The following is a 24,944-nucleotide window of genomic DNA, read 5'->3' as shown; positions in this document are numbered from 1 at the left end:
GCAATATATAATGTTAATCTACTGTCATCAATTAGAGAAGAAAAAAATAGCTCATAGTTTTTAATCAGATTTATTTATTATTCACTTTTGCCTCAGATATAATGAATGTTGTAATGTGTCCGTGAATATGGCAGCCTGGCGGCATTAATAAGCAGCATGACATCCTAGCAGCAAAGGTTGGCAGCATGTCAGCCAGTAAAATTGGCATTGGACGAATTATATTGACGGCGTGGCAGTCTGGCAGTGCGATGCTTACATCTTGAAAGCCTAGTAACCTGAAGCGTAAACTGAGCAGGAGGACAGTCCGGCAGCCTGGCAGCTTGAATATAGCAGCATGGTTGCCTGGCAGCGTATCATCGTGGAAGCATTTTGAACTAAGAACACTCAAAGCGTGGCTGTCCTGCAGCGTGAAGTTAGCAGCATGGCAGCATGGCAGAGTGAACTAAGCAGCCCGACAGCTTGACAGTCAGGCAGCGTTAAATTGAAGGTCTTACAGCATGACAGCCATTCATCACGAACTAAGCAGCTTAGAAGCCAGGCAGTATTAAGTTGGCAGTCTTACAGCATGAAAGCTTAACAGCGTGTAGACAGCAGCCTAAAATCGTGGCTGTCTGGCCTCTTAAACAAAGCACCATGAACGTTCATGGGTCTGAAATCGTGAAATTAGTACTCTTGCAATCTGGCCGACTTAGGTTGGTAGCGTAACAGTCTCACATACAGGCACAGTGAAGTCAGCAACATACCACTAATCGAGATATTCAAGTTTTTTTAAACCAAAAATGTTTCTTTCATTAAATTGGAAATAATCATGTTGACGATTTTAGGGAATGGAAAGACCATTTGTTATCACGGCAAATAGTGCTAAATATTGTCCTAACATGCATCCAAGCGTGTACATATACAATGAGATAAATCTTTAAAACAATGATTCTAGACGTAAACTGTTTGGCAAACCTTCCCATTTTATCAGCATATTAATACTCACAGTGCCGAAAATATTGGAAGTACCATTTATGACTTTTCATGTCGTATTAAGGACGTTGCCGATCAGTTCTGCAATAAAAAATATATGGGATTGTAAGGACAAGCGGTCGTCAGTAAGTCATTTTAAAAATGGATGGTTTGATTGATTTTTTTTATATTTTTAACCACGCTAGCAGTTGTAGCAGCCTCAAAGACTCCAAATTTAGGCGGTTGGATAAGGAGAAAGTGCAGGTTTGTCTCATTCTTCGGAGCCGCAGCCCTCAAGTCAACATTCCATTATGCAAAAGAAAAAACATTCTGTGTTTCTTTCCATAGATCGCATGCAAGATTGTTTTGAACAATCACGTTATAACAATTTTTTATAATATGCATACCTTGTGCTATAATTGACATTCAACTTTTTCAACGCAAACTAGAGTATTTTCCTGTAGCCGAAAGATCTTCCTTTTTCTTACTTATGTTCTTGACTTTCCATGTGTAGTTTCGAATCAGACTTGCAACCGATCTCATTTATTTAGGTTTCCCTATTTTTCTACAAATATTGATATCAAACATTAAATTATTTGTGTGTGCCGGTAACTGTTAACATATTCATTTCCAATTTTATGAAAATTAATTTTTGGTATCAAATCATGAAATAGTCCCTTTAAAAGCAGTTTGGTTATTGCAAAGAAATGGGGATGAAAGTGTTATTTCGGTAGCTATGCATCAACCAACCATTCAAACAGAAAATCGCACTTTTAACTTTTAACAGTGATGGGCCTTTTTGTAGAGAAATTCAAAAATTGCATTTGAAACAAATAGTATTATCATTGGAATCCGAAAGTCATCCATATTAATGGGCTTGTTCCTTCAATCGTACCTTAACTTCAAAAACGTGAGTCCCTGTGTGAGAAATCCTATGGAAGAAACAATACTGATAAGTTGAGAAACATCGACTGGAAAAGGGATAATGATTTAAACAACAGTATTTGGCTGTTTGATAAAACAGCAGAAGCTGTATATATGGTTTATATACACCTCCATTTTTAAAAAACACTATTAGGCGTTAAACTTTCAACGCAAAACAACATTATATATGGAGAATTAGGTAGAACTCCATTGTATGTCCATATATTGACATCAATCATCCGCTTTTGGTTGAAAATAACAATGACGGATGAAAGAAAATTGATCAGACTTACATATAACTCGATGATAACTGACATACAATACAACGCAATGGAAATAAAACTGGCAATTAAAGTTAAAAATGTGTTTGAATCTATGGGATTCGCAGAAGTTTGGCTTTACCAAGGGGTTGTAAATACAAAATATTTTATACACATCTTTAAGGTGAGAGCTAGAGATTGTTTCATGCAAAAATGGAATGAAAAATTACGAGAATCATCAAAGGAGTCAACATACATACTATATACAAATTTTAAGTATCAGTCATATTTAGACACGATACATAACAATAAATTCAGAACAGCTTAAAAAAGCTAAGTCTATGAGTAGCTTCACATAGATTAGAAATAGAAATGGGCAGATGACACAAGCCCAAAATAATACCAAGAAATGAACGAAAATGCCAACTTTGTAATACACTTGAAGATGATTTCCATTTTCTCTTAGAATGTCCATTATACCATGAATTAAGACTCTTATACATTAAGCGATATTATTGGCGCAATCCAAATATTCCTAAATTCATCGAACTGATTTCGAGCGAAAATGTAACTACTATCAGAAAACTATGTTGTTTTGTCTATAAGGGCTTTAAAATGCGTCAGTATAGACAGTAGACACTTTTATCCACTAATTCTATTTTTCAGTGTTTAAAGCAAATGTGTTATAACTTTACTTTGTTTATACATTATGATTGATTTTGAAAGTTGTTCTATCGGAAATGTTTATATACTGAACATGTTTATATTATATGTAACTCATGGGCTGAGAGTTAATAGTTCATTAAATCTTCTTCTTCTATAACTAAATATCATATTTTATATTTTCTTCATCAAAAAGAAGTATTCGCAGTAGTGAAGGTGCAGCCTGAATGAGGCCATCTATTGTATGTAGAATGTTATAAGATGATGTAACTATTCATAGATCAATTAGAATTGAAAAGTAAAAGATGTTCTGTGACAGAGCTCGCTTACAGATCGATGATGTCATTTTCTTTCATGGAACTTCACTCTTGAAATCAGTGGCAGTTACTCTTAGCTCGTATTGGGCATCAGTAAGGTCATAATAGCATATCCAATACATCGATGTATATTGTAAATTTCATCCTAAAATAATTAATAAAAACCGATTGTAAATTATCGTATCGTTCAAATCTTATTCTGAATCTTTATTGCTTAAGATGTCATTTTTTTGGTAATGTCTAAATTACTAATCATGTTGTCAACATTAATTACAGATGTTTTCTATGTGTTTCAGTTAAAGACGATATATTTTGTTCTCTAAGTCTTTGTTATAATCGAAAGATAATAAATATAAATTGTGAACGAACGTTTAATGCGCTTGTTCTACCGCAGTTCAGATATACAAAATATAGAATTATTCAAATTAGTTAGCAAGCGATCCTTCTATGGGATATAAAGAGTCAAAGTCTCAAAGAATATTAAATTCTCATTGTTACATTAATAAGTGCATGCAAATACAAAAGTTAGTTACATCTTCTAGATTTAAATGATAGTGTAAGAATCGTATGTTTCAATGACATATCACTGTGTTACACAAAGCAGTACGAATCAACAATCATAACTAGTTCAACGAAAAAAAAATGTTGTTGTTTTTTACTAACTCACTACAAACCCAGCATGCTTAAACGCATGAAATTACAGAGATAAATGAAGGTGTGCAGTCGGTGACCACATCTACTTCGATATGGTAGACGATACTTTCCGACTTTTGAATAAGTCAAGATTGAATCGAAAGTTGTCAACATTTGAATAATGTCTATTGCTGCTGCTGTACTGGCTTATACCCTATACAGAATTGATTCACGGTTTAAATAGTACGGCTATCAGAGACCATAGTGACTGATTCTCCCTATTTTATCTGATCCTTAACGTATTACTGTATGTGTTTTATTCATGGCTTTACTTCTTTGACTATCAGAGGACGTACTAGCTGATCCTTTATACACAATCCGATTATGAAGATATGGCTAACTATAACCTATTCATTGTATAACTATTTCGAGCATCAGAGACCGTTCTAGCTGAGTCGTCTCTACATTTATTGTGTTCATGATGGTATGACCGAATGTAAATGATTGATTGTTTAAGTGGTTTTGCTATCAGAGACCGTACTAGCTGATTCTGTATATTTTTGTAATGTAAGGTATGGCTTAATGTTATTGCTTAAGGTTAAACTACATTGGCTATCAGATAATGTATTGAAAGAATCGCTATATATGTTCTGAGACTTGGCTGTATGTAGCTGGTTCATGGTTTAATTACATTTGGCAATCAATCAGAAACCGTCCTGACTGATATTTTAGATAAGTTCTGGTCATTAAACCATGGCTGCATGCTTGGTTTATGGTTTGACTAATTAGCTTGTAGAGAATATGATAACGGATTCGCTATACAAATTCTGATTATTTTGAGGTATACAGTACAAAAGAAGGCAATCACATTCATGAAACCTGAACAGTCGTTTGAAATCAATGATAACTTGCCTTTTTATAACATAAGTTTCTGAACTTATGCAATCATGTTAAATTCAACAAAATCTCTATGTAACGAAAATAACACAAGTTTTTCTTGAAGTATAATCATTCATACCAATAAATCAACGAGTCCGATACAGAAAAAAGTACGCTTTCTTGTCAATTGTCATTGATACGAATGATTTATATGTTATAGACAAAGTATCATGCCTTTAACAAATGTACATATCAATGAATATGCATAACCAATCTTAGCAGTTCTTTCAAATGTTTAAGGTATTCAAAGGCGTTCCAAATGGCATACAACCAAGCAATATGTAATTGGTTCAAAGTGGTCGATGCCGATCGTCTCCAATGCTACATAATACCATACAAAACGAAGTCACATACAGCTGCTTTAAGCAATATATAGCCAAGAACGTGACAATAGGGTTTTCGGTGTTACCTAAACTATTGTTAAATATAGTATGACAAAAACGATGTAAAAACATTTTGCAATGTCACATTCAAACCAATAATACGTGTTTCATGTTTCGTCTTTTTCGTCTTATGGCGTCTTGCAATGGCTTATTACTATGTGTTATTGCAGTTTTCACAAGTCATAATGATGTTTAACTGTTAAAGAAAAAACAGCACGCTTCTACCCATTAATATAAACAGCCATTGTCTTTCTTCATTTTTCTTTCAAATGCGTTCATCAACCTCTTCAGGACTTGCGTGTAGCTTGGATCAATAACTAACGTCGTGCCCATAAGTTCATAGAGAGCCCTGAAATAGTTTTCATATTATTGCGTGTAACAGTTGAATAATGAAAATATCGTAGCTGGGTATGTATTTAATGGCATTTCCAAACTAAAATCAATCCTTTAACTCCTAATATATTCGTTTTAATAAATGGAAAAGAGGTAATGAATCTATTTTTGTTGTAAATGAATAAGTCTCACGTTTCTGACTGATTAAAATCATAGATATATATTGTAAACAATGACAATTTTGACAAATGAACACGGTTCAAACGAAGAGACGTGTTGTTAATAACTAAAGTGACATAAAAAAATATGTCATTTAGCTTTTTTATGAGCTGTTATTTTTGAAATCTTATAAAATATGTCTTGTTCACTTTTTAAGAGTCGTTAATTACATTCCAAAGAGCATAAACCGAGTCACACTATTGGCGCCGAAGTTTATTTTTGCCTTAGAGAATAATGTGACGCCATTTATCCTACTTGCATCATATTGACTATAAGACATAGTTTTATGTCTTCTGAACAGAAAAGCTTACTCTCTATTGCCTCCGTAGTCATAATCATTGTAGATTGTAGGATCTTTTCCGATGATATAATAAGTTTTCCCCCTCTTCAGGTCTGGGTGTCTGCACATCAGCTTCCACTTGAATTTAATTTCATCACCTGGAAATTGGGTCTCTTTTCCTGTAATAAAATGTAATTGTTATGCCTGGTTTTCTGCTTACGATACCATAATACATATACGTGACAGGAGAAGGGAATTCAGACTAGTTTTCTTGAACTATACGTTTACAGTCACGGCCTTACCGATAAAGGCAGGGTAACATGACGTATTGTGACGAATGGTACCGAACTTTGCAGAGCAATATCAAACTTATTTCGATGATGAATATAAATAATATTTGTAGCAAATTTCTTAAGAGATTCTTTAAAAACGCTACAGAGTTAGCATTCACATTCGCGTCGGTTTGATACCAATTTTATTTTTTACCGATGTAATTTTATCTTATATACAAAAACATAAATTAACTTGGATATCAAATGCAGATACGTAAGGGTTCTTGTTTTCCCTCTCTCTCTCTCTCCCTCCCTCCCTTCCAACCCTCCCTCCCTCCCTCTTTCTCTCTCTCTCTCTCTCACCTGCAAGGATGACACTGTCTATGACTGCTGTAGCATATCTCATCTGTGCAATTGCATCCAAAGAAGTCTCTTCAATCGTGACCTTGTATACTGAAGCGAGAGCACAAACGATATTATTGTCATTTAGTTTGAAAGAACTTCCTCAGAACTTCCTTTTCATTTGCTTATTGCACCTATGGATATAATATGGTGGACAACCGTATGAAGGAATTTCAATTATAGCGCAATACTAGTACTACAATATGACTTGTATTTATATCAACAAAATTTACAACGTTTATATCTTTAACCAAATCCAACGCCTGTCGCATTTTGCAGTAAAAGTGCCCTTGTCATTCGATGATCGACACTTTTACCTTAAATGGTATATTTTGGTTCACGATTAACTATCTTCAAACCAACTGCATTTCCACTTAAACGATCAGATACGCAATTTACTATAAACAGCGTGCACGTTATTCAAATTTAATTACTTTTAAATTTTATATTCACCCTTCCCCTAAGCATTTTTTTATATAAATATAAACATTAAAATTGAGCTCAGCAATTCAATATCTTACATGGTAAGGCCTGACAAGAAATACGCTTATTTAACATAGATGAAACATTAAGTCATATGAACGCCGTCGCATATCTCATCATCTCCTCAAAACCCGTTTCTTCAATCGTGACTTTGTATACTAAAGAGAGAACAGAAGCAGTATTATTGTCATTATCTATACACCTACAGATAGGTAGATAACATGCTTATGGAAATAGAACTCTAGCATGATACTAGAATAACTTGCATTTGGCATTTGTAGTTACAAAAATTCCACGATAATAGCTGTAACCACTGCAACATTTACCGCATTTTGCTTTAAATTAAGCCTCGTTATTCAGTGTGTAATCGACACCTTCACCTTGCATGGTTTGCGATTTACATAACCCAATGCAACTTCTTGCAACCTCATTGACAAGAGTGAATTTGTCCGAGACGCAGTAACCATAAAAAAATCTGTACGCAATGTCCATTTATAACCATCTGTCTAGATACATGTTTCAGTCAGTTTGTGGACACATAGCATGTGTTCAAACACAAAAGAACTCTGTTTAGACAGATTTATACAGAGCATAAACAGTTTTTTTTAAAGAAAGTCAACAGTTTAAGGTTGAATTTGTGACAATGGAAGTTATATTTCATATGACAACTGGTTTAATGTTGAATTTGGTATTTTGTTATACTTACTTATTTAAACAAAACATTTCATAGATAATTTTAAAGCAAGTACATGTACCGAAATTCGCCTTTTCCATATTGCAAGCATAATTTAAGATCTTATCAGTTGGGTTCGTCATGTGCACCCTGTTAGCCCTATAACGATTTCTAAACTTGACCATGTAATCGACCAGTTCCTCTTCAACAGGGGATACACACTGAGCTGAAAGAAAGTGCATTTTAGTTTAGTTTAAAACATGAACTTTAACCGACTTTGTTTTGAATCGTTTATACAAGGCGAGTTGTTTATTAAGTGAATATCACGACCCAATTGAGATATCGATTCAGTTACGTACTACACCGATTACTAAAATTGTGTGCATGAAATACTTGGAAAAGGGGTAGGCTCTGCTGTTTAAGGCGAGGAAGTATAAGTTAATGTGCACCAAAAACTTAATTTAGAACAAGCACATAGAGTGGGATTATGCATTGTAGCAACATTCATTTAATTAAAGTATTGACGTACTCTGCAGACATTCACACTGGTCATTATTTCTGTCACATCTGAAGGCCACTGACTCATGTCCATGATTATCGCCAATGCTATAGGATTTTATACATTTCTTTTCTAAAATAAAAACAATACAACTATATAAACACTTAATCAGAAAAAGATCTCGTTTTTGCCTCTTATGTTCTGACGCTTGATGCAAAAAAATGTGTTTTTGATTTGCTGTCTATGTAAAGCAATGTCTTATTAATTGTCAATAAATTAAGCTGCAACGGCTGTATATGTATTACAACAACGACTAATAATTATCGTTAACAACGTCATTTACCTGGCTTGTGGTAATGGTAAAAAAACACCTTTTTCATGGTAAAAACGACTTTTACCTTGTTTGTGATAGTCGTAAACAACAATAGTCGCAAGCTGTTGTGAATCGGTTTTACCATGGAAAGTATCTTCCAGTCTGAATATTAACTTCTTAGGTACCAGACTAATCTAAATGTAAAATATACTTGTTCTTTGAGTTAAACAAACGAATATGAATACATTTTATAAGCAGTACTAGTTTCTGATTTCTTTGCCTTTCTAAAACGAGTACAATATTAGTTTCCCCAAAACAGTAAGCTGTACATGTATACATTATGTTTATTATACATTGTTTAGCCTATTGATAACGTTTTAAATAATATTAAACAAGCCGTGAAGCGCACGCCAACTTTTGTCTGCAGTTTAAAGTCGAAAAAGAGTCATAATAAAACAATTGCGCGAAAGAAACAAGGCAGAGGTGTTGCCATACCTCGAATATTTCATCGAAAAAAAGTCGAGCTTTAAAAGAACATTCTTAAGAAATCGTTGGTACAAGGTTTACGTTATCATACCGAAACATAGAAATTTACAAAACTCTTGCCATCTTCCGGCATCTCATATCTGTCGATGACTCCATTTGTCACCATCTTAAAAAGAAAATAAGAACAACATCTCAATGACATAACTGTTTTCACAGACCACACTTGACAAAGGTGATAAGTTAATAACTATACTTGGTCGCTCGATTAAAATGGAGTTTGCAATGTATTTTTCAGCATAATTACTACCTGAAACGATGCCTTTGATAGGTTTCGGGAAACGGGAATGTTACGAAGCATGATTTAAATTAGATAAGAAGTCCAGCGCCCATCGATTAATATACTTAAGGAGTATAATGCACAGTATTTAGATTTCGTGCTCTACGTTCCTAAGCTAAAACTCAGTATTCGTGCCCAAACTATCACTGCTTTATTAATTGAATAAAAGTACTAAAAAAATATATATGCAAAAGATAAACGAAATCCCCTTTGCCCCCCCCCCCCACCAACAATGGTTTGTTCCTATTTGTATAACCTAATGACGTAAAAGAAAATCTTTGATGATAATTATATATGACTTGTCAATTATTTAGTTAATATTCGTTGATAGTGACACAAAATTCACAAACTCAAAGCTCATACGTGACAGAACCAGGATTTATTGTAAGTGTGGCGTACTAAAGGCGAGCAACTTGGGGTGTGCGTCCCCTTCCCCAGGAATCCTCTATAAAGGGCTCTAAACAGGGTCCTTTCCCATGCTAATGTTAGTCTTAAAATATTGTTTTTTTTTGGTGTTTTCCCTGCCATATTAAAATGAATTGTTCACGTTGACAGACTTGTATTTAATTCTGTTTATTTATTTTATTTCATTTTTGTTATGGGGGACGCAATGTACCCTTCCCCATTTTAAATCCGCTTATTATAAATATTGGATAATTGTAACCCACCTCTTTAAAGTCTTCTTCTATTGCTTTCACACCAGTTTCAAGGTTTACATGCACGACGGAGAGACGTGCCTTATCACCATCGAATGTCCTGAAAAGAATCAGGCAAATGCAGGCAAATCTATATTATTAAAGCTATTGTTCGGTTATAAATTGCAATAAAAAAACGAAATGATCCTTTAATTGCTCAATATATTCAGTAGCGACCACAAAAATGCAAAAGGAAACATAAAAGAACTACAAAAATAAATCTTAATAATATGTTCATGAATCGTACAGACAACATTATAGGTGAACACAAAACAAACATAACATATAACATACTGTAATCATTTTAAACATTTCCATATTTTTATACTAGTAGGTTTAACATATTTTTTTTGTATTATGGATTAACATCTCATTAAAACGCATGTTTATTTTACACAGCCGCTTAATATTTTTACAATCATTATGAAAAACCACATACTTGACATCAAAGGCAACACATTTTTGAGGTGTATTGTTATCTGCCTCTCGTTTTCCTATGTCATTAAAGTCGATCCCGTATTCATATTCTACGTCGTCACCAGGGCATCGTCCACACACATCGCATGGCCTAGAAATATTCAAAATGGTCTAGAAATATTCATAGAACAAAGTGACATAGCCTAAATATATTCAAAAGAAAAATGTGACATGACTAGAAACACTGTAACAGAACAAACGTGGCATGGCCTATCAGTGTATTTGGGCAATTACCTCGTGTCGTTTAACAAGGTATATACTAGAATGTATTACTTCTTGGCTAGTTCCTTTCTGAATATATTCGAAGAACGTAGGAGTCTTGACCCAAATTTGGTCAAAGAATGTCAATGAATTGATCTATCAATGCTAAAGAACGTACATTACCTATTTTTAATAAATTGGAATACTGCATAGAAATAACCGAGATCATACGTCACGTGACATTATTTGTTTACAGGCATGGAGTAGAAATAGACGAATAATATATTAAGCTGAACAGCATACTAACTTTTCATACGTGACATTTGTTCTAAAATGTCCTAAATATATTTGGAGAAGATACGTTGTATGGCCTTAATGTATCCAATGAACTCATAAATCACGGCATGAACATATTCAAAAATAAACGTGACATGTACTTGATCAATACAAAGCAATAACAGTTTTCGCTATGCATATTCACTATTTAATATTGATGTCCGCAGTTTAAAAAAAATACTGATAGATCGTATTAATTGTTTATTTTGAACTAGACCTGTACTTTGAAGCTAGATCGAAACATACAGTACGAGTCTTGAAAACATGCAATTCAAAAGGCTATCATAGAAAATGATGTATGCTCCGCGACAGGGTACAGATTCAAAAAAAAGCATATATTGGAAACTGTAAGGTTTTAAATTTTATTTTTAACAACCAGTTATTAAAATGACAAGGAATTGAATGTGGACACGTCAGTTCAATACTGAGATAATTTGTGCAAAATGAGTTTGAAATCATTCATATTATTTACGGAATGAAAGAGCAAACAAAAACAATTTGAAAGAGAAGTGCAAACTCGACAAAAAGCAGTCATCAACTGCCCTACCCCCATAGAAATAAGTACAAAAGAAAATGAAGTGTTTGTTACAATAGTAGAGTAAGTCACGTATCACCTCATACCAATGGACAAGGGCTTAAATTGATAAAAGGCTTCAAACAGAATTATGGCTCGTGTGACTGCACTCTTAACCAGTAAGATATATCGATGTATATGGCTTGAAAACCTTCAATCCCTTCAGATATTCTTGAGATTTGGGTACCATTCTTATCTATGCATCGTTTAAAAGTAAAATCGGAAGACAATTCAGAAATTACTTTAGAAATGATTAATATTTTTGCGCACTGTACTTATGCAAAAAGCTATTTGTGTAATTTCAATCATGACATATGTAAATGACAGAAGAAGGACAGACGGACGGACAGCGCATGACTTTATTCTTTCCCTTACGGGAGCCAAACAATATGTAATAGCCAACTGTTACAATCAGGTTAAGCTTTAATGGCACCACCCATAGTATCATACCGATGAAATATATTAATAATATTTTGTTTTCATTTAAAAAAGAGGCATAATTGTACAATATATAAGGCCAGAGTTATGGACCATGCTTTCGGTCTGATAGACTTCAAACACGAGGACTAAGTTTATAATTAATATCTTGAAAGAAGTTATTGTACATAGGTATTCTCAAAGTTTACGTGTGTCTTTGTTTAAGAATGAGCTAAGAAGGTTAATTACTTACTCATCTGTAACTCGGAACGTCCCTCTGGAGGATTCAGAAAATTCCCGATTCACCTCGGTGATTTCTATCGGCGATACGTCAAAATAACATGTCTCATTTAACAGTGCTCTCCTGTTCCAGCGAAGCTCAATGTTCATTTTAGCCGTCCCGCTGCCACTAACAAGGACCAAGATCCTGTTGTTTTCACCCTTAACTAGAAGCTGGAATGAATATTAATGTTTAATTATTATGTACATATGTATCAATGAAGACAAGCCAACTAACATTCGATTTAAGGTCGTTTATCATCTCATCTTCCTAAGTGAATTTACCTCAGGGATGACTTTTTGAATCAAAGCATTGTCACTTGTTACAGAAACCTTCTGTAAAGATTGTCCAATCCGGATTTCAATGTCCAAGTTCACTTTTCGGTTGAAGGTTCGTGCGCTGTACTCAGCAAGTGCTTGCATGGCAACTACGGTGTCCTTTAAGAAAAAAATATAGCACCATGTTAGCAAAGGAGATATCCTTTAAATAAAGATCATCACTATACTATAGGTAACATAATGTAATCAACGAATAATCCCTTTTTTAGAGAAAGATATGCCTTTTAAACAAAGATCAAACACTTCATGAGATAAGGATTTGGCCATTAATTAAATTTCAAACGTTTGATAAGAAAATAATGTGTCCCTAACAAAGAAGACACGCTATAAATAATATGGGAATAGTCCATTCAAACAAAGAGGAGTGTTATTCATCCTTCAAACAAAAATTAAACACTAAATAAGATTAGGATGTGTTAGTAAAACAAAGTTTAAGCACATCTTTAAAAAATATTAAATATGTCTGTGACGTCACCAATTGATCTTTATTTACTCTAGGATATTTGACAATATTACGTTCTTTAATTCTACTAGCTTCCATAAGTGGAGTGAACTGTCCAATATTTAAGAATGGACAGCTTTTGTTGATGAACAGTCCGTTTAAATGAGGTTACACAATACTATAACTATATATAGAGTACAGCAAGTACAATGGATAGCCATATCAACTATCGTGATTCGAAGACAAATGAGTTGCAAGGACGAAGCGCAGCAAGTTTTGATGACACATGCTTTATCAATTTATCTATTTAAATCGATGTATTCCAAACGCAGCCTTTCGAGAGTTTTAGATTTGGAAGAAATGTTAAACATTTAGTTTACATAACAATGCGTAAGATTTCATTTACAGTTTAATATTCAAAGAAAAGTGTTATATTGATTGTATTTTCAAAGTAGTAGCTATAGTTTTAGCTAATGTAAGTGCATCCATAGCCGTGTTGTTAAAATAAATAAGGTTAAAGCAGACCTACATTGACATGAAACTGTATGAATTACTACAAATATAGCACATATTATACAGGAATAGCTATTAATTGACAACTGTAACTTTATTAAGCCTGATTTTTTTCAAGTGGATCTATTTGGAGTTATACTGTTCGTACATGGTGACCGGTAGCATCAATCTAAGTTCCGCATACATAAAAAGTGAAACGAAAATGGACGATAGCGGCCACGGTAGTTTTAGGAACCTTTCTAAAGCGCAAATGTAAGATTTAACATTAGAAGTAAAATAGTTAAACGTAAGACGATGAATATCAACTAACCAGCTATTTACATTGTATTCCAGTTTAAAATACTAGGTAAACGGTGATTTCTGACAAAGCGCGAAATAAACCAGGCGCTGGGTTGAATTTTCTTTGACATAGTTGGCGCCGAAAGGGTATATGTTGGTATTGATGTTAAAAATACAATTTTAAATTTGTACTCTTATTCAAAATCAATACATACACATGTATTACAAACATAAATTTTGTCTGATTGACCTTAAACTACTTACTGAATAAAGCATTTATGGCAAATATCAATATATGATAACAAGACTGTTACCTTGAATTTTATAGCAGAAAGCGCAAACATATTAAATGATTGATGAATGCTAAAATATTTACTGTGATCTTCTTGGGTCTAATAAGGTATAAATACCGTGTTTTACGCTTATTTCTTTCAAATTAAACTCAGAAACCTTCATAAGAACCATTGTTTGGTTCGACTATGAAAAGAAAGGAAAACACAATATCATTAAAGGGTATTTACACCGAAAAATAACAATCTTAAATAAACAGAAAATACATATTCAAAACATATATTAAGGGCTCTGTTACATATTTAATGCCGACTACAGACGTTTATACACATTCAAGTTTTCAAAGTGTTATTGTTATCATTTATTTGTACAAACAACACTCAGCAAATGTTATGCGTACATACTGAAATAGACGACGTTCTAAATGTTGACCCTTTAAAAAAATAGAATCCCATAAATGGCTGATTTCGCTACCAAATATTGCTGACATCTGTAAAAAGTAATAATTTCTTAACATGCCTCTTAAAAATAAATGATTTTTGCTTTTTTCTTTCGGTCAGTGTCAAAAACGTCAACAATGGAACCGTGACATTCATAACCTAAACGATGTCTTTACCGGTCAAAGTAAGCTAAATGTCTCAAACGTTTCTCTATGTCTGATCAAAAACATCCTAAATATCATTTGCCTCATTTTCTGACATAATGGAATAACAGTTTGAGTCAGTCAGACGCAATATAAGACACTATTGTATTCGGATATGTCCTTTTAACGAGATGAAACACTATATACGATTAGAATGTGTCCTTAAACAAATGAACATAAGATAATGAAGTGCCCGCTAAAAAGAATAAACCACTACATACGATTAGAATATTTCCTTTAATAAAGACAAAGCACAGCAAACGATTAGAACAAATATTTGTATTGTGCGGGTATCTATGAAAGGGATTATCCGCCAGTTAATTCATGCTGCATTATGACATTTCTCATAACTTGGCCGATTTATAGGTGGAAGGGGGAGGGGCGTACATATTTTCTTGCGATTGATAGCACTATGCTCATACTTGGATTTTGTTTGATTGCCTCAGAAATTTCAAAACATGTTATCCATCGAAAATTGGTCAAAATCTCACCGCTCACAGACAACACATTTCAATTACAGGCCGAAAAGCAGATTATAATTTGAATATGTGTCTAACTCAGTACCGAATAAAACATCCAGGAAAAAAAAATAATCAGCAGAAAATAGCATCTAGCAGTGTTACATTTTTAGGTCCATATAATGTCAGACATGACCTCTTCTAGATATAATTCTGACAGCTCCTGCACGAAAACTGTTGACTGCTACCATCGCAAAAGTCGCGAGAGTGCTCTCCCGTGGATAAGAAGGGTACCAGTCTTTGGTTTCCATTCCCTTTTAATATTGCTGTCGCAGGATACCAAAATTTACTGGTTCCCTTCTAATTCCATTCGTTTAGTTGCATTCGTCTAAATGCATTCGTCTATCGTCTATATGCTTATTGGTAAATGCATACTGCTATGTTTTATTGGTGTGTAATTAAGTTAGCTTTTAATGGTCTTTTTACATTACATAAATATTATTAGTAATACTATTAGTTTAATTGTACTCTTGTATTTTAATTAGTACACAATAGTCAATTAAAAGTAAAAACTTGACATCTGTCATTTATCGTTTAGACGTAGACACTAAGCAATAACATGAAGGAAACTAAAAGTTGTAAACATAGACACATGCGGTAGTCCATTACAAACACGAACGAAGCAATTGCATGAAGGCACTTACGATTAAAAAGAATGCACTAGCAATTTAAAAAGAGAAATGTCATAATGCAGCATTCATTAACTGGCGGATAATTCCTTCCATAGGTATCTGCTGTACTTATTTAGGCGGCCATTAAAACGTTATAAAAATCTGAAGCGAACGCGCATATTCCCAGCGCATGTGATATTATTTTGTCAGTCAACATTACAGGGCAGTACCAAAACATATTGACCACTCGATTATAGGGAAATTAACACAGAGTATATTAACGAAGTATTATTAATACGATAAAGATATAGAGGTTTTTGGTTTATTTCAGTGTAAGATTATATTTTATTTCACGAGTTGAAATAAATATGTTCTTTCACTGAAATAAACCAATTTTCTGTTTCTTTTATGCCTTTTTCCGAGCTTTATAGTATTTCAATTTATTTTCTTAATAAGCCCCTTTTTGAAAAGGGTGTTATTTACGCCGCTACCTGTGGGACGCCCCTCACACAAAATTATACTATTATTAGCTGGTGACCTGGCTGTCAATTTTCTATATTCGGTATTCGGTGAAACAAAATATTGGGTTGAATATAGCACCCTTTCATAACTAAACTTTCAGTGCTTTGCTTTTTTAAGAAGAATTTGCTATTTCGTGTTATCTTTAAAACCGTTTTTGGCGGACACGTGTTGACTGACTCCGAGTGTTTTGGCTGTGACTTAAATTTCTTCAAATATTTTACGTTTTCAAATCATTTGGAAGGAGAGAATAGCATATACTAGTCGACTTTATTTTTAATAATGTTTTTCTTTATTTGTTCACACTTTTAGTACAATGCTTTTAGTGATGCTTTTTATTATGAAACTCCATGATCACACAGTTTTAAACCTTTTAAGGCAGACTGTGTGTGATGATTTTGGTTTCTAACGATGACTGCATCGTATCTTTGAAAAGTACTTGCATTAGGTGCTCTGAATTGTTTCCCTCCGTCTGCAGATAGGGTTTGGATCTCTAATCATTGAAGAACTTAGGGTTTACCTTTTAGTTTATTATTATTATTTGTTTTATTGATAGATAAGTTTCCTCAAGTTAATGCATACTTTGATAAGATTTATCTATTGCGTTTTATCTTTATTAAGTATTGTTGGGATAAGAGTGAGGTTTGTACATATAAACTGGTTTAAACCCCCAGTAAATTTACATTTTACTGACCGTTCCAAGGCGGTACCTAACAATTCTTGATAAACATAACAATTATATATATATATATATATATATATATATATATATATATATATATATATATATATATATATATATATATATATGCACTGTGCTATTTGTAGAGTTGTGTGCTGTTCTATGTTTCTTGTCTGTGACTTTGTGTTCTATGTCTTTGGCGTTGCCTGTTGCCACTAAACCGGGTTTATGTTTAAACTGTTTGCTACTGAGCATGTTTCTGTAGCTTTTTGCATATATATAGCTTTTTGCATATATATTGTTGAGAACAAATTCTCTGATAGTATTTCTTATAGGTTATTATTCGCTCGATTTTTTAGTGCAAATATTTTATGAACAGTTATCAATGAAGTTTTATTAGTGCATCTATGTTTCAAAAAATAACAAAAATGTTTTTAATGTTAAGCGGGGCATGAATTCATAACCAACTTTCTACGCCGCAGCGTGGGTGGGGAAAATGTCAGTTAATCTGTAAATTGTTGTGCGAATTTTCCAGAAAGATCATAGTTCGTATTACAACGCCAAACAGTTCAAATCACGTTTGTAAACAGTAAAAATTGTCGGAAGAATTTGATATATTCCTTACCTGAGTCGTGTACCAAACACCAATGATTTTCCTCTGACCCGTTAACCATGTCACAATTTTCTCACTTGTTCTAATGTCACTAAACTTGAGGAAAGCTAACAAAGCATATGCAGTAGTTTCAACATCAGCGGCCGTAGCTTCGTTACGATTATGGTCGGACCAATACATCATATCTGCATCAGATATATATAATTTAATAAAACAACAACAACTACATTATCCTCAATCAAACTGTTAGGCAAGAACAAGCGTTAAGTTTACAGTTTTAATAAGCTGATTATTTTTTGATAGTGATGCACTTAACTATTTTGAAAATATCATCAAACTTTAAACGTTTATACGGAACAAATATAAGAAATGGAAACATTCAGACAATGCCCTCACAAACCCGATGAATATTAGTCTTGTTTGAAACATCTTTTAACAAGCGTTTCAATCGTGATACAATCCTAACGTTTTGCCTTAAGACACCGTCTGCTGCAAACAACCGACAACTCGTGTAATTACCGTCTGTTTCTGTTGCAGATTTCAACAAAAGATTCTTCAGTTTCCATTTGTGTTCACTGTTACTAAGAGAAAGGGCATACGCAGTGATGGCTAACAAGTATTTGTTCTGAAGGTTTCTCTCTGGCAAACCTTCCAAATAGCCAATGGCCTTTGAAACAGCATCCTCCACCACCTACACAAAAATATATTAAAGTAAATCTTGCACAGCGCTTGGTTAAAACCCTTCAACAATAAAGATATCGAAAAATGGTATATTGTCATTCTTGAATAAGAGGCGGAAACAAAACGAAGAAATCAGAGCATGGGTAAACCTACTGATTGCCATTTGATAATAATGTGAGGTAAAAAGTAAAAATTACATTAAGTCGCAAAATTGCAATGGTATAATGTATATATATAAAAACGAAGTCTAGTAAGACATAGAGTATGTAATATCAATTTGAGTCCAACATATTGCAATCCAAATTCAGCGTCAAAGGATGAATCGTGTTACTTGACAGTCAATTGACTTTTATTTTTTACATACGAGATCATGAGAAAACAAATTTTAGCTAAGTTCTGTTGTTTGTCATAAAAAATTAAATACCAATCATTTCCTTTTTAAGCTGGTTTTAGAAACGAAACTAAAACTACAAAACAACACAATATATCCTTAAAGCACGTTAAAGACTGTTCGAACAATTTATATATCTACCTCTGTGCTTTCTCTGCACTCTTGTAATGCGATCAATACAAATGATGTCAAAGAGGGATCTTCCTTTGAGTCACCACGACCAAGGACGCCCTGGAACAAAAATAACATTCAAATGCAACTGCTACGCCGCTGAGGGAAGATTTTCTTATTACATCAATTAAATGAATTGTTGATAAAAGATTTAGAAAATACATAGTCAAGCTGGAATAATGAATAAGGTAAACTTCCATGAACACATTAAAACGACACTGCATCAATGGTTCATTGATACGTTTTTCTTTATCAGTGTTAACTAAGATGCCACGTTTACAGATCTTATAATTCCGTATTCGACACGCTGATTTACGATAATTTGTATCGTTCCATTGGTTACATTTTTAAAATTATCTCATAATAAACATTTTGTACTGCTTTATTTTTAATTAATAAAAACTCCTGACGTAACAACAAAATGTGTACTAGAGGTTAACACGAATGACCGATTTTGTATTTTTTCAAAATCGTTATTGCATTTAAATGTATACTATACGGGTAATAGAATGTTCAAATTGAATACTGACTATCGTGATATACCAAATGTTATGCAAACCGACAAATGAAGGAAACATAGAGATCTGCCTGTCTATACGTGTAGTAAATGATTCATGACTCGAATGTACAGGCTATGGTGTATAGAAAGTCATAATTCCGTTTTGCATGTCCCGTATAAATTTGGGAGCCTTAGTTTTCCTACGCATATTCACGTTTCGATCTTAAAGAATCGAATAAAAACATGAACCTAAATTTCAAACCATTTCTAATATGTAACCCTTCCATCACTCATAATGAGTGTAATATTTTTGCTAGCCTAAACCATGTGGATCATGGTTCCTGGTTATTAATATGTTTGCTGATTAAAGAATCATTAAATACATGTGATATGTACGTTCGAAATTAATAAGGTTAAATCCATGCTAATGACCGTTTAACATTTCTTGGAAAGCATTATCGAATAGACAAACTCTTATTACCAGCCTTATCATTTGTTCTAATTACAATGATATTCAAATCCACGGCGACGATAAATTACTCCAGGTCAAACATAAATATAGTCAAATTTACCTGCATTGCTGTATGGATCACTGGGTTTTCATCCACCATTTTTCCTGTTTGTTTTTGCTTGTTAGCAATATATTTCAGAGTCATTTGCAAACTTTCCTTCTCCACAATTCCATCTAATACCTTTTCGGCTTGGCAGAAAACCTTTGAAACAAATGCCGTCAACCTTTCAAATAGAGATCGTGCAATTTGATTTGATTGTATACACAGAATTTAAGAACATTTTACAAGTGAGATTCTTTAGAACCACACATCACAAATATGGAAACACAGAATGAAAATCGAACACTCAAATTGCTTAAGACTCTAGAATGAGAGCCGTTTATCCCACACACGCACTGGCGCTTGGAGTTGTTAAGTTCGTCTTATTATTTATGTCAATGAACATTTTTTGTCATTTTCAGTGATACTGCTTTTCCAAATGTACTTCCGAAGAATCGATCATTAAGAATGTTTTGCCTATATGAAGTTTCATCTACTATCTCGTCTTTCCACTTTTTGTGAAAAAAGAAACGATATATTTCCGTTTTTGTGTTTGCATATACAGTTTCCAGACAACAAGCCAACATGATTCAACCTCTTACGTCGTGTATACTAATATTTTAAAGAAGGTATCATCAAATATATACGATCAAAGACAATATCATTATCAAAATATAGAACAGACGAAACCCATTACTTCATTCTATCATCGGTATGTACATTATATACTGTAAAACGTTGTGCACAACTCATAAAATTAGAATATCAATTCAAACACATAATAATTCACTACTTCTTTCTTTCATTATATTTAGATGGTAACGTATGTTAGTGTTTGAGAAAAATGATTAAAGCCCAATAACAACATACCACAGACTCGTTGGGCGACTTTTCCATGCTGCATAAGACTTATCGGCCTTCTGGTATTTCGAAACTTCTCTCAATACTCCTACAAGCGGTAGTCTCAATGTAACAATGAATGACTGTTGACATTACACTATAAATTAATTAAGAAAGCTAATCGAGCTTAGAGAGCTTGGTGTATTAAAAATTTGAATATATCCTTACGTTATTAGGTAACGAAGCGAACATAGGGATAGGTCACAGTTTAAACTACGCTATTTTTTTAAATGACGCCTTCGAATACAATTCAGGCTTTTTTCTGAAAACATTTTTTTTATTATTTGTCATAGATTTAACCTCGTGAAAATTAAAAGTAAAACATTACTCTTGGCTACCAACACTCGTGAAACATTGCGATCTTATACCAAAAAAGTCAATTAATGTCTATATCATTTTAAGACATTACTTAAGATTTTTAAAAGCTCTGGTATTCTGTTCTATAGAGCAAAAGAAACATTCATATTGCATAGCAGGGCTTGGTTAGTGACGTTTTGAATATTACGTATATTTCGACCCACATGTTAAATGACGAAACAAATTATTCCCTTAATATTACCTGAATTCTTGCTGACAAGAATAATGAAAAATGTCTAGGATTGAACAGGTAGATTGAAATTTATTTCAGGGATAAACATTCGAACTTTAATGTGCTTCTTGGCAATTGCAGTTTGACAAGGGCAATCAGATCGATTACCTTTTTTTAAAAGGGTAGTCTAGACCTAGATTGAAATATAATGAGTTCACTATCATACAACGGGGCTCTGTGGATTGTTTGACATTCGAGACGAGACGTTGTGAGTCTGAATATATTACTTGGGGCTTGAGACCAACGGAATACTATTGGTCAGTTAAATTTGGCGATGGTGTAATAGTCGCCGATGTTTTGATGAATCAATCAGGCTGCGAGTCAAAAACCTAGATTTTTAGCGTCATGAATTAGCTCAAAAGGAACGCGCGTAAATAAAACAATAAACAGTACATATGCTGTGGTCTTGTCATTTTGTTTGTGCTAAGATAGGGTTTGTGCTGCTTGTAGTTCTAATAGTTCTTTTAATCTTATTTAACAACACTTCACGTTTTTAGAAAAATCAATCAATATGTAAACAACATAACACACAGCCTTGACGTCATATTCAAAACAATACATGATGTTTTGATCCTTAGGATTTAAGTCTATTATAATACCTTGTTTTATCCAGTTTGTTCCCTGTTCTACATTTGCAGTGGTTTCCAGTCCTGTTGTTCTGAGATACCTCATCCCGTAAACGATTGGTGCTGTTTGCATCATAGTAACTTCTCCATCTCCGGTTGGCTCCGTAAACATATTATCCACGCCGTCAAGTAAAGGTGCTACTGATGCGCCCATAATATCAGCTAGAAATAGCAAAGTAACATGCATATCCAAGTCACTCATAAAAACAATGATGGTGTCAACAAACAAGACTTTGTGAAACCCAATCGTCGTTATTCTTGTAATTCTTTTATTTAAAAAAGCAATAACATATAATGGGTTACACTTTAAAACGACCCATCCGTCATATAACTAAATGATTAAGGATAACCTACTTTCAATATAGGCTGAAGCCGAGCCAGTTCCAGGCAAAGCTGTTGCAGGTAACGTCAGATCTAATTCATATGTTCGAACTGCTCTGTCCCCATGCAGCTGATCTGAAAATATGATAAAACAACAATCTGGCCGAATTTCTCAGACAGGGCGCTATATGATATGACTACGGAAGAACACGTTTATGAACAGAAAAAGGAACAGTCAAGGCATGCGGTTTTTTATGCAGACTTGCTATGCAACGAAATACTGCCGAAGAGCGCTCTTTATCGTGATGTACGACAGCCTCTCTCGTAAGGTATCGTTTTATGACAATTGTGCATATAGCGCTATAAGTGCAATGCACCAATGCGGAAACTTTAAGTATAGACATGTATGTAAACAAATGGAATTCCATTGCATATTTCAATAAAGAAGCATCTAATAACTACCTTTTGTGTTTCTTCCGCTAGATTGTATACTGAGGATTTCATTAACGTTGTACAAATAACAAATTGTGAAAAGTTATGTTGTTGCTGTTTTAGTATTATTTGAACAAAATATGTCATTATAATCCATACCGTTTGCAGTCACTTGTGGCGAGTTCCTGCAAGCCTCCATTTGATTGTGAGGATCCAAACAAACGTGGATTTGAGTCGTTTCCATGATGCCCTCATTCTATTTAAGAAGACCAATAAAGCGTTTATGGAAATCCTTGCAGTAATTTGTAAATAGTATTAGAATACAACCTACATTTTCAGCCAAATGCGATTGCAGACAGGGGACAATAAAGAAGAAGACTCAATCATTAAGAAGTTCAACTTTTGGCGTGTTTAAAGGTGCGCATGCTGTCAATCATCCGATACACATTACCTGTTTCTGATTTTGACTCGATAATGTATCAGTAAATGAGGTTGTATTTTAAGTCAGTCAGATGACATGAAGTGAATTCTTAATGATAAAGAAGGACTTGTTCGCTACGCTCACTCCGCCCATTTTTAATCATTAATAATTCACTTCATGTCATCTGACTATTCCATTAAACTTCTTTGCTATATGTTGTGTTAATTTCTTAAATTATGCATACTTTATTCCTTATAATGCATAATATTATGCGAATGATACTACCAAACTACACCTGTGATTAGTCAAATAACCGTGTATTGAGGCGCAATGATTGTGTTAAGGTCGATGAAACTAGTGACGCCATTGCCGGCGACCGAAATTATTCTTTAAGAAGTATTTTCAGAGTTGTTGCAGTATTGCTTCGGAGAAAACTTGCGGATTATGAGTGTTCATAAATAATTGAATAGTTTGAAATTGATGTTGTTTGAGATGAAATTATTTGACCAATGCATTCAACTAGTTATATGAAGTACTTCGTATTTCACCAATCGTGTATTGACCTAATGTGCTCATACAACAATTGGCTTAAGTAATAGAATATTGCTGATGATCAAAAATTGCAACGTTAACACTTAAGCGAACCTGTCCTGCGTGGTGTCAATGTAAAATTATCCTATATGGTAAATAATCATTGATTACTCATAAAATACTTTTATTTTGACATGTAACATACTTTAAATGGTCACACGGTAGGCTGCATCATCAAGATGAAAAAAGTATTAAGAAAAACCATTGGTGACTATCCAAAATAAGTGCATTATATTTTGACACCCTTCGTATTTGTTGCAATTCGTCTTGATCAACAAATGATATAATGTATAATTTTGTCTTTGCACGACATTATTCAAAACGTGAAACACATATTTTTCGATAATAGATTAAGGACGGGGCGACATTTGACGTCACTCTTAAAATATCGTTTATTAATAAATATATTTTGATGTGTATGCTATCTGTCTTAGTTGAATGTTATGTGTCGTTCGTTATGGCATTGCAATTTTGCCAATAAACAGGGTTATCGTTAAATATTTTATATTAATATATTATAGTAACTGGTAATACCTGAGTTTCAGTTACTCACCTCAACATGAAGCTTCTTACTGACGATATCGGCCTTCCCAGGTGCGTTGGAATCTACAAACGACGAAACTGTGATAGGAATGTCCCCAGCTACCAACGGTATGGCCGAGAATGACACGGTCTTGGCGTTGTTGGGCTCCTGTATGGTAAGGATTTATTAATATTCAAAATGAACCTTCTGGGTGGCAGGCGTTGGGGGGATACAGACACAGGGAATTTAAACAAACTGCACATGCTCTTTTCTAAATCAATCACTTGGATGTTGACAATTTGAAACAATGCATTGGTTCGGAGAGGCTCGATGAATCATTATTTATTTGGGTACAAATTCAGCCGAATCCGTTTTACGGGTTACAAGACATTCATCATACTATCAAAGCAATAGTTACATGTAGATTATCAATACCAATGCCACTATTGTTT

General features: G+C 33.8%; 1 protein-coding gene across 1 annotated transcript in view; it reads right to left on the bottom strand.

Annotated features, from left to right (window-relative positions):
• Positions 1-3,585: 3,585 nt before the first annotated feature.
• LOC128213155 (complement C3-like) overlaps positions 3,586-24,944 on the bottom strand; it is a 45,171-nt gene continuing 23,812 nt past the window's right edge. The window contains exons 24-43 of the mRNA XM_052918706.1: positions 24,523-24,660; positions 23,117-23,213; positions 22,559-22,660; positions 22,178-22,366; positions 20,960-21,038; positions 20,111-20,273; positions 19,010-19,099; positions 18,316-18,487; positions 17,809-17,981; positions 12,632-12,784; positions 12,321-12,520; positions 10,502-10,630; positions 10,036-10,123; positions 9,122-9,196; positions 8,630-8,738; positions 8,262-8,363; positions 7,815-7,958; positions 6,538-6,627; positions 5,934-6,081; positions 3,586-5,419 (exon numbers count right to left, since the gene is read on the bottom strand). Of these exons, the coding sequence (XP_052774666.1) occupies positions 5,299-5,419; positions 5,934-6,081; positions 6,538-6,627; positions 7,815-7,958; positions 8,262-8,363; positions 8,630-8,738; positions 9,122-9,196; positions 10,036-10,123; positions 10,502-10,630; positions 12,321-12,520; positions 12,632-12,784; positions 17,809-17,981; positions 18,316-18,487; positions 19,010-19,099; positions 20,111-20,273; positions 20,960-21,038; positions 22,178-22,366; positions 22,559-22,660; positions 23,117-23,213; positions 24,523-24,660 (2,562 nt within the window). The 3' untranslated portion in view covers positions 3,586-5,298. The remainder of the gene's footprint in view (positions 5,420-5,933; positions 6,082-6,537; positions 6,628-7,814; positions 7,959-8,261; positions 8,364-8,629; positions 8,739-9,121; positions 9,197-10,035; positions 10,124-10,501; positions 10,631-12,320; positions 12,521-12,631; positions 12,785-17,808; positions 17,982-18,315; positions 18,488-19,009; positions 19,100-20,110; positions 20,274-20,959; positions 21,039-22,177; positions 22,367-22,558; positions 22,661-23,116; positions 23,214-24,522; positions 24,661-24,944) is intronic.

The sequence above is a fragment of the Mya arenaria genome, chromosome 13, assembly GCF_026914265.1.
Source record: "Mya arenaria isolate MELC-2E11 chromosome 13, ASM2691426v1".
NCBI classification, from domain to species: Eukaryota; Metazoa; Mollusca; class Bivalvia; order Myida; family Myidae; genus Mya; species Mya arenaria.
The sequence above is the reverse complement of the archived record's forward strand: the minus strand, read 5'-3'. Positions and strand labels throughout refer to the sequence as shown.